This window comes from Myotis brandtii, unplaced genomic scaffold (assembly GCF_000412655.1).
Source record: "Myotis brandtii unplaced genomic scaffold, ASM41265v1 scaffold38, whole genome shotgun sequence".
Lineage (NCBI taxonomy): Eukaryota > Metazoa > Chordata > Mammalia > Chiroptera > Vespertilionidae > Myotis > Myotis brandtii.
This window is the reverse complement of record NW_005364596.1, coordinates 5,036,623-5,047,796: the sequence shown is the minus strand read 5'-3', so window position 1 is coordinate 5,047,796 and position 11,174 is coordinate 5,036,623. Positions and strand designations below refer to the sequence as shown.

Here is an 11,174-nt window from a genome sequence, read left to right as displayed (position 1 = left end):
TTGTAGTTAAGCCTTGATTGCTGTTGGTATCACTGGGAGGAATTGACCACCAGGGCAATTGGCTGTGAGGACCAGCTGTGTCTACAGTGGGAGAACTTCTGTGCTGTAGACACCCTATGGGGCAAGACTTGCTTCAGTGGGGCTTTGCTCCTCACTGAGTCTGCCTCTTAAGTGTGTCACTTATGGATGTGAAGAGTTGTATTCTGGTATGTTCTCACAGTGACCATTGGGTAGATGGGCTCTTGGATGTCCAAGGAGGTGCAAAGTCACCCACTGCCTGAGGCCACCCAGCAGGAGCTACAGAGAGATCTTTAGATTCCTCCTCTTTGTTTGGGGTTGAAAGTGCCTCAGATGAGGCCCAGCTGTGAAGCAATGCAGGCTTCTGTCAAGCCTTAGTCCATCTGTTGGAAGCTTTGGTGCTCTTTGACCCAGCAGCAGTTTGTTAGGTTTTAGATTGCAAAAGAATAGGCCATTCATATGCAAAAGCCTCTGCTCTCAGCTTGGGTGGGGTTGTAAATTGGGTGGGGAGGTGTCTCAGGGAATGACAGGGTGGTGCAAACAGCAATGGCTGCCAGTCCGCCCTGCCTTTGAGAGGTCCCCGGGTCTCTGTGTCCCGTGCCCCTTGCAGGAATAATAACCACTGCAAGCACCTCTGTGAGAAAGCCACCCTCATGTTCCTGTCCCGATGCCAGACAGTCCTGTTTCTCCCCATATGAGTCTGGGTCTGGAACTGGAGTTCAGAGCAATTGGTAGCTTGTATCTCCCTCCCAATTGAAAAAGACAACAGCGTATCCAGTTGCCAGCCCGTTTCCGCACATGGCTCTGTACCTTAGCACTTCCGTACCACCTACCCATCTCAATGCACTTTTCTCTTTCCTTCTAGTTGTAGAAGTTCCACTCAGCCAGCCTTCCTGTGGTTCTGGATAATATCTGTTTTGTCTTTTAGTTGTAGTTTTGATGTGGTTGTGTGAGGCAGCAAGTACAAGTGTGTACCTATGCCACCATCTTGGTTCCTCCTCTGTGTTCTTTCTTTAAAACACTTTTTTCATAGATTTTATTCCACTATTTATTGAAAGAAAAGTTGGATAAGACTAAAGAATTCCTTCTTTTTTACCACAGCATAGTATTCCATTGTGTAGATGTACCACAGGTTTTTAATCCACTCATCTGCTGATGGGCACTTAGGCTGTTTCCAAATCTTAGCTATGGTGAATTGTGCTGCTATGAACATAGGGGTGCATATATCCTTTCTGATTGGTGTTTCTAGTTTCTTGGGGTATATTCCTAGAAGTGGGATCACTGGGTCAAATGGGAGTTCCATTTTTAGTTTTTTGAGAAAACTCCATACTGTTCTCCACAGTGGCTGCACCAGTCTGCATTCCCACCAGCAGAGCACAAGGGTTCCTTTTTCTCTGCATCCTCACCAGCACTTGTCATTTGATGATAACCATTCTGACAGGTGTGATTGGAGACCATTATGCTAAGCGAAGTAAGCCAGTCAGAGAAAGATAAATATCACATGATCTCACTCATTTATGGAATATAATGAACATAAACTGATGAACAAAAACAGATCCAGAGACAGAGAAGCATCGATCAGACCGTCAAACCTCAGAGGGTAGGCAGGGGAGGGTGGGGGTAAGGAGGAGAGATCAACCAAAGGACTTGTATGCATGCATATAAGCCTAACTAATGGACACAGACACCAGGGGGGTGAGGGCATGAGTGGGGGATGTGAGAGAGCAATGGGGGGGATAATGACACATATGTAATACCTTAATCAATAAAGAGGGAAAAATATATTAAAAATGTTAAAAGACTGAAGTAAAAATAGAGTTCATTTCTGAGTTCCAGTTCTCTAGTTTCTCCTAGTGGGTTATAAGGAATTTGTAGTTTATTTATCTATTCACCCCTCTTCCTGCATGCTAGTAGTCTATTCTACTAGTGTCTTCTCAACCCCACAGAATACACATTTCATTTTCTTCACCACTTGTCTTTCCAGGTAAAATGTCCAGTGATCGAGCGTTGAGGAAGCAGCAACAGTTAAACAACCTTGTGTATGTGGTGACAAATCAGGCCAAACCTGGTGATAGAATTGTGGATTTCTGCAGCGGTGGGGTATGATATCTCTTCACGTATCTTTTTAGTCTTTCCAAGACTATGTGACTTTATATTACATTCAAGGACATGCTTTTATTTGGCAAGATTGTTTTCTCAGGATGAGCAGAAACCTTAGGGACCAACTTTAACTTGTGTCTTTTCCTGCCTCTTTTAGGGTCACCTTGGGATTATGCTCGCTCATATGCTGCCATTATGCCAGGTAAAGTCTGAATAACAGATAAAAGAAAACATCAGAAAATGACATGATTCAGTTAGCTGAGCCTGGCTTATACCTGCTCTTTGAGTTTATAATCATTCACCCGGGTCAAATGTGTGGCACAGGCATTTTCTTTTTTTCTTTGAACTAAACCTCTAAGATTCAAAATTTTAAGGAAAAAGTAGGATCACAATAGTTTTTAACTGTATAAAAGAGTTATATATTAAATAATTTTAAAAATAAATAACTATTCCATTGCTAAATAAAATAATGATAAAACTAGTTTAATTGTCAACAAAATTTTATTCTGGAAATACTAGCATCTGAAACTTGTTGAGCATATTCTTTTGGTAATTTGATTTTTATGCATTGTATCGAAATTGTAACAACAATAACAAAATTTTAAAGAAAAACAAAATCCAATCTACCTCCCCTGATCCATGAAACGATTTTCTCCTCATGTTCTTAATAGGTTCTTGTCCTTAAGGTTAATTATTGTTGCAAAATCTAAAAATGCAAATATAATTTTAGTTATGTTTTTACTCAATATTGTATCAAAAAAGTTTTTCCCTATTGCAAATAGTTGTGTTTTCATCAAAACAGTACTAAAATGTGACCACATAATATGTGTTTAAGGAAATGTACCATTATTTATGCAATTGTTGCCACCATTTATTAGAAGTTTGCTATTTTTAGTCTTCTGCCATATTAAATAATTTCCTCACAGTGATCATCTTTTAACATAAAAGTCTAGAATTTTATGTCATTTTTCAAAAAATACAATTAAACTGGGGCACATTCTTTGCTTGTGAGCTCTCTAGAATGGACAAAATAGTTACAATGATTACTGCACTCCCAAAAGAAAAAAAATGTGGAAGAGCTCATAGACTGGTGTGAATGACATATATCTGAATGATGGCAATTGGAGGGCTGGTCTTATTCTTTTACTTTCTTAGGAAATAAGGAGTAAATAAATAAGGACTCCTGGGAGAAACAGGCAGGTGTCTGTTTTATTATTTTAAAAAGCAACAATTTCATGATTGGAGTAAGAGGAAGAAAGCTCATACGTGAGAATCCTGTAGAAACAGAGTCCGGCACATGGCATCTTCTTTCCTCCCTAACAGTTCTCCTGGGAATGGAGACCGGGAAGAGGGAAGCGTTTGACACCCAAGGTACTCTGACAGGTTTTATTATACAAAGGATCCAGGATATTCCCATAAAGACAAACATGAGGACAAATTTAGGGTAGAACTAGGAATGATCATGATGAAAGTGACAATTCTGCCCACTTTTCTCCATCCAAACCTATGCTCCTCTCATATCTTCCTTGGCCTGGATTACTGTGAGAGACTCCTAATGGTGGCGCTGCCTTCCGCCTCGCTCCACTAATCCATACTATTCATTGCAGCAGCTGAAACTTCTGTTATCACTCATGGTCTGGCTCCTGTTGCCTCTCCAGCCTGATTTCCATCCCCACACCCTGCTCCCCATGCCCACCATCACCGTCACACATTGTGCCCAGCTACACCAGTTTTCTCCGTTCTTCAAACACAGTATATTTCTCACCTTGGGCCTTCATATATGTTTCTCTGTCTGCCTGAAACACTACTTCATTGCCCCAGCTAATTTCTATTAATTGTTCAGGCCTCAGTAAATATGTTAGTTTTCCATATTTTTTAAAAAATATGTTTTTATTGATTTTAAGAAAGAGGAAGGGAGAGGGAGAGATAGAAACATCAATGATGAGAGCAAATCATTGATCGGCTGCCTCAAAACCCAGGCATGTGCCCTGACTGGGAATTGAACCATGACCTCCTGGTTCATGTGCCAATGCTCAACCACTGAGCTATAACAGCGGGGCTACTTTTCCATATTGATTGAATAAAACATGCCATAACCATCAGGTGTAGGTGCTCTGATAACACATTATATGTCTTTTATTAAACACTTATCACTGTATTATAATTGCCTATTTTACTTATATCATTACAACTGTAAGCTTCAAGAGTTCAAAGACCTTGTTCACTTTTGTACCATATTATCTGGCATACTTCCTGGCACAGGATAAGGATCAATCTATATATATAAAAGCCTAAGCGACCATTACAACCAGTCGACTGGCTGGTCACGCACTGACCCAGACCTTGCTTCTGGGGCCCGACAGCCTTGAATTTGGCTCACCTGCACCCTGAACCCAGACAGGAGGGAGGAGGGAGCCCGATTCTTCACAGAATCGGCTGTTGGTTAGCTTATTGCTGGGGCCAACCTCCTGCGGTCCCTCCCCCTGGCCAGCGGGCTCCCCGATTGGCCCCAATGGGGGGGAAGCAGGCCAACCTCCCATGGTCCCTCCCCCTGGTCGCCAGCCAGGCCGAGGAACCCCACCCATGCACGAAATTTGTGCGTGAGAGAGGGTCCCTCAGCCTGACCTGCACCCTCTCCAATCCGGGACCTCTGGCTTCTAACCGCTCACCTGCCTGCCTGCCCTAACCACTTTGCCTGCAGCCTGATCCCCCTAACTGCCCTTCCCTGCCGACTTGATCCCCCTAACTGCCCTCCCCTGCCAGCCTAATCTCCCTAACTGCCCTCCCCTACTGGCCTGGTCACCCCTATTAACTTTTTTTTAAAATCTTATCCCCTTCACACACAATTGTATTTGACTTCCTTATTGGCTTCTCCCTCTCACACAATTTTTCTCTCTCCTTTATGTAATACTTTTTCCTACTGACTTATCATTTATAAACTTTTCTTTCCTCCTTATTTCCTACTTCTGTTCCATCATCCTTCTTCCCATCTTTCTCCTACCCTCCCTCCCTCCCCACATTCCTTCTTTCCTTTATCATTACCCCCTGCCCTCCCTCCCCTTTTCCTTCCTTCCCACCTTAATTTTTTTCTTCCCTTCCTCCCTCAGACCTGCTTTGCTGCCTCCCCCATTTCTTCCTTCTTCCCATTCTCCTTTTAAGCTCTACTGGCTCCCCTTTAAAACTTTTCTTCCCTCCCTTTCTCTCTCAGCCTACCTTTCCCATACATTCTTCTCTACTTACTTTCACTGTTTTAATATCTATCTATCTATCTATCTATCTATCTATCTATCTATCTATCTATCTGCCTAATTATTCACTATCATTTATCTTTTTTCTTTTCTGACTCTTACTTTTAAAATCTGTCCCCAGTACACAACTATACTTGATTTTCATTATAGCTCCTACAGTTCACTCATACATCCTCTTGCCTTCTTTTACTCTGCTCTCTACTGACTCCTTTATAAAGTTCTTCCCTCCCTCCTTCCCTTCTTAAAGTTTCCATGGGGGGGGGGCATTAACCCCCAGCCCAGGGCTCAGCTTTGGCCAGGTGTTTGCTGCCCCCCCCTTCCCCGGCCTCCCTGCCTCCGTCCTGCTCCCATTTCCTGCCCGGAATGCCCAGCCCAGTGAGGGTGGCCGAAGCCCACGTGGCCTGGGCACTGCTGCTACTGTGAAGCAGGAGCGCCTCCACCCAGAAGGTCTCGGACCACCCACCACTCTGCCCCAGACCCGTGGGCACCTCCCCGCCATCGGCCTGCACCGGGGGCCACCGTCCTCTTCCCACATCTGGGTGGGGCTCCCGCCCTACCCCTCACTGAGCACACCTACTCCCCCCCTTCCCCGCAGTCACCACCCCCTCCCACATGCAGCCCTGCAGTTTTCTTCCCTTTTCCATTCCTGCATCTTTTTCTTGTTCCCTTTCTGTATTTCTGTTTCTCCTCTCGGCCTGTCCACATACAGGCCTGCCTTCCTCTCCCTCTCCTTTCTTATCCCCTCCTATGGTATCCTATCCTACCCCGGGCCTTGCAGCTGCCTGAGCAGAGGGTGAAGATGTAGCCTGCTGATCTGGTTGTGATGTTACGATGTAACAGATAATTTGCATATTTCTCTATTATTAGTATAGTTTATTAAGACTATGAAATACAGTAATAATACTTTGCCCTGATGTCTGAATTATGTTTCTAAATATACTTTGTTCCCTGGGTGAAATCTAGGTTACATTAATAGAAAACAAGGAATTATCATTAATCCGTGCTAAGAAGAGAAGTGATGAGCTAGGTCTAAGCAACATTTGGTTTATTCAAGCAAATATGGAGTATTTTACAGGAATGTTTAATATTGGGGTAAGTAATAAAACAACTTCAATTTCCTTAGTTTAAAAAGTAAGAAAAATGATATGCCTTAGAGTAAATAAAAGAGGTACTTTTATATTCTTTGCGAAACTAAGAAATTTATAACTTTTATTTTATATTATCTACATAATATAGCATACTAATAAATATTATTTTATTCATAACACTTCATCATTATATGATAGAGATAACATTTGTTCTTCAACCAGATAAGAACTTTATTTTCTTCACTGCAGAATCCCCAGTGCCTCAAAACAATGTTTGACACATAGCAAGTACTTTAAAATAGCTATTAATTGAATGCAATGAATGAATTCTAATGAAGATGACTTCCCTTGATTTATGCTACATTTTTAGGAGATAATAAAAAAAAAGAAAAACAAAGATAGTTGAAAAATATAGCTTATTAGTAACCTATAAATACTAGAGTTATCTTTAAGTAATATTTACTTTAGCTAGAATTTGATATCTACCTGTATTTTTAGCATCCAAGAAACAGAAAATATGTTAATCATGTTTCTAAAACCTTAAGACCAAATTATTATTATTCAATATTACTAAAAAGACCTAAGATGTGTGATTCTACCAGCTCTTTAAACCCAAGTTTGTGTGCTCTGGTGGAATTTGAATTTCATTAAGATATTGGTGTTGCTGCTATTCCTTACATTTGTTTTCAATAAATTTTTCCTGATTTTTATAGGACTCTATGTTCCATACAGAAAAATACATAATACTATTAAGATGAATCATCAGTACTTCTGTTACTGAGAGATTAATACCTGCTAAAAAAATTGCTCTTTAGATATTTATGCAGCCATACAAATGCATATCAACACATATGCTAACATTGAAATTATACTCTGATTCTGCTTTAATGAAATCTTTTCCCTACTAATTAATCATGTTTCTTTTTTGTTCATGTTGTTATAATGTAATTATTACTATGATGAATATCTTATGCATCAAGATGTTTAAGACTCTTAATACATTTGCCAAATCACTTTCCAGGAAGGTTGTGATCGTGTGCATTCCCAGCTGTATGTGTTCACATGACAGACTCAGTGGGCTCATCTAATGGAACTCTTGTCCAGGTTCAGATGCTCAGACCTTTGGTCGTGCTTCTGATGTTTTTCCAGTGAAGGTCATTTCTTAAATATAAGCTACTGAAATTTGTGGAGTTTGTTGTTATTTTTTACAGCCTAAAGAGTATGTAATTTGTTTCCTTTGTAGATACAATCTAGATTGGTTCTCTCAAGCCAAGCCTATAAAAAGAGAAGTAAACTTTAAGAAAACTATTAATAAGGTAACTGTTCATAAGGAAATTCAGGAAAATGCTGACATCTGATCCAGTAAATTAAAATTAAATATATATTTATGTGCACCTTAAAGTGCACATAAACAGGAAAAGATTAAAGCTTCCTCCATGAAATGAGTTATTGAGACAGTGCCCATGTTACCAGCACACCAGGCAGAATGTATCAGGTAGCAAGACATTGCTGCCCATTTATTCCTCTCTCAGTTTACAAAATTCCCAGCCTATTGGCCATATGTCTCTTTATCCTTCTTTGGCTTATAGGTGCTAAATTATTGTGGCATATTCTTACATATTTCAAGGTCATAATTTACTAACACCAACTAAAAATGTGTAAGTCCTTTTGGAAGTGATATTTGCTCTACATTTCATAATAATCCTATATAATAAAGAGGTAATATGCAAATTGACCGTCACACCATCACAAGATGACTGCGCCCGCACCGGTGGCAGGGTTCCCGTAACGAGTGATCAGCAGGGACCTGAGGCTGCGTGGCGCCGGGGCGGGGGACATGAGGCCATGCCCCCCACCCGGCAGGGCTTGATGGGGGACCTGAGGCTGCGACCTCCGCCCCAGCGCCAGGCTGGGGAACCGCAGGCCATGTCCCACACCCCAGTGCCGGGCCGGGGGATCTGAGGCCTCATCCCCTGCCCGGCGCCAGGCTGGGGGACATGAGGGTGCACCAGGGGACCTGAGGCTGCATTCCCCACCCAGTGGGACTTGACGGGGGACCTGAGGCTGCACCCCCTCCCGATGGGGTTTGACGGGGTACCTCAGGCTGTGCCCCCCATCTGGTGGGGCTTGACAGGGGACCTCAGGCCATTCCCCTCATCCCGGGCCAAGGGACCTCTAGCCACGACCCCGCTGGGCAGGGCTTGACAGGGGACCTCTGGCCGCGCCCTCCGCCCCAGGTCAAGGGACCAAGGGACCCCAGTGCTGGCCCTGGGGACCTGAGGGTGTGCTGGGGGACCCGAGGCTGCAATGTTTCTTTCATCTCTGACACTTCTATGACAGAGAAAGTGCAAATAGTGATATCAAAGTATTTCTTCTAATTGATTTCCTTTCAATGTGCATGAATCCGTGCATAGAGCCACTAGTATTACAGAAAAGGCCATTACTGTGGAAAAACACTTTACATTAAAAAACAAAAACTGTCCATGCTAAGCACCCTGCCCTACAAAATGCTGTTGTTGAATAATTCCAGCAATAAAATACAGTCATCTCAGCCAGGAAATAAGGTATTGATTTTTAACAGTGGGATAAATATGTTTTATCTGTCAATGTATATCAGAATCTCAGAACAGTTTATTTTCAAGTAATCTATTTATTTTTTTCTATTTAACTTATAAATTTCAATATGATTATGATTTATCAGGTCTGAGTGCTTAATTACAAGCTCATTTCTAGTTATGTATGTTAATGTACAATTAGAAGATGCTAATGCAATTATAGAATGTAATTCAGTAACACTTTTGGTGAGCAATTTATATAATCTTTTTTTAAAGGATAATAAACTTGAGAAATTATATATTCTGCAAACACAATTTAGAAAAATCATTAAGGCCAAGTAGAGGACTTCCAGGTGAAGAGGGCAGATAGCGGTATTTTAACACTCTTTTCCCCAAAAAAAATCACACCCCCAAGAAACAGAAAAATTGTACTCCATCATTAATGAAATGACTATCACCATTCTGTAACTTGAGCCACAATTTAGATAGAAATCAGATTGAAGGAAAATGATAAATTATTGAACAGAGAAGAGCTTAAATGCATGAGGAGAGGGAATGGCAAGAGGTTATCAGAAAGTAAGTCTCTTTGCTCTCACAGAATCCCAGAAAATTTTAAGAATTCAGCTACCAGAAACCTCAGAGGAAGGGTATAGAGAAGGGCTGAAATTATATTTAATTAAAAATATTTAGGGACCCATATTCCCACCCCCATCTGTATAAACAGGTAACTATTTCTCCCTACTCCTGCAAGAGGTTGGAGGTTTATTCTATGCGGAAACTGAATCAGAGACGCTCTAAGTATAGGGATATGAGGAACTGTTAGGAAATTTCACAACAATGTATCTTGGTTTAGGTCATTTTCAAGTGAGCTTTTCAATAAAAAGAAACACATTATTTTTGACACATTTCCTTCTATTAGTTCTTTGGTCCTAACAGTTCCGGGCGGGGAGGGGAGGGCAGAGGGTGGGAACTTAATACTAAAAAAAATTTAATCAAAATGCTATCACACTTCTCAATAGCAACATGAAAGACAGTGAGGCAAAGACTTTAAAATTCTAAAGGAAAAGTTCCAGTCTAAAATTCTATACCTAATCAATCCAACCACTGTGTATGAAGGAAATAGGAAATGTACTTCAGGAAACTACCTGAAGATTGGCTGCACCAAAACAAGAGAGTAAATAAGAAAAAAGAATAAGTGGTATCCAATACAAGAGGGGGTGGGGAAAGTCTTGGATGTTCAAAAATGTACAGCACACTTAACTCAGCAGTGAACAGTATATACAAAGCAGAATAGTAAAAACACTACATGAACACAAAGGGAAAGGGTGTATAAATGTGCAAAAAAAATTCCTCATCTCCTATTACAGAATATCATAGATAATATTTAATATTTACAAAGCAAGAGAGAGCAACATATACTTATGCTAATAGAAAATGTATGGATTTCAGGAAATAAAACTAATGAGTTGAGAAGCATTAGCTTTGGTCGCCAGATTTTCTTTTAAGGAGAAGTGTGTATACAGAGCAAGAGACTCTTTTTGTAATTGCATGCCTTTTAGTGTTATTTGAATTTTAAATCCAATTACCTGTAATATAATTACATGAAAGTTTTTAAAGAGGGGGAACACAAGTGCACAGCTGGGACCAAGCCTGCTTTTGTCTAAGGTATCTGGATGGGAATCCTTTGAGAAGCCCAGGCTCAGAGCATCATTGAGCTGGGCAAATCCAGAGGTCACTCAGTTCAATCTTCTCATGTTACAGATGGAGACTTGAGGCTCCAGGAGGGGAAGAGGAACATAGTTAATGTGAGAGCTGGCACTAGAGTCCAGTCAGTGACTTTCTTGTTCACTCCCCATGTCTAAAAAGGGAGTAAATGGGAACATGAAGAACTAGGATAAAGGTTGGTATCAGGCAAATTAAGTTTTTATCTTGGCTTCCTCACTTGTGATCTTGGACCAGCCACTTAGCTGTTTTGTGGAATGGGGATTAATGACACCTATGTAGTAAACACTAAATGAATCTAAAAAAAATTAGTGATAAATACGTCTAACAAAAACTTTGTTTGGGGGCTATGAATAAAGCATAGGCTTACTATTTAAAAATGTGTCTTATATTAAAAACTAGAGGCCCATGCACGAAAATTCATGCACGGGGGGGGGGGGGAG

At 41.0% G+C, this 11,174-nt stretch overlaps 1 protein-coding gene across 2 annotated transcripts in view; it reads left to right on the top strand.

Annotated features, from left to right (window-relative positions):
• GSTCD (glutathione S-transferase, C-terminal domain containing) overlaps positions 1–11,174 on the top strand; it is a 133,388-nt gene that overhangs the window by 99,652 nt on the left and 22,562 nt on the right. The window contains exons 5-8 of one of the 2 annotated variants that reach the window (XM_014544750.1): positions 2,003–2,118; positions 2,276–2,320; positions 6,330–6,458; positions 7,698–7,769. In XM_014544750.1, the coding sequence (XP_014400236.1) occupies positions 2,003–2,118; positions 2,276–2,320; positions 6,330–6,458; positions 7,698–7,754 (347 nt within the window). In that variant the 3' untranslated portion in view covers positions 7,755–7,769. Of the gene's footprint in view, positions 1–2,002; positions 2,119–2,275; positions 2,321–6,329; positions 6,459–7,697; positions 7,770–11,174 lie in introns of those variants that run through there. The other variant, XM_005872428.2, reaches the window with a different exon arrangement.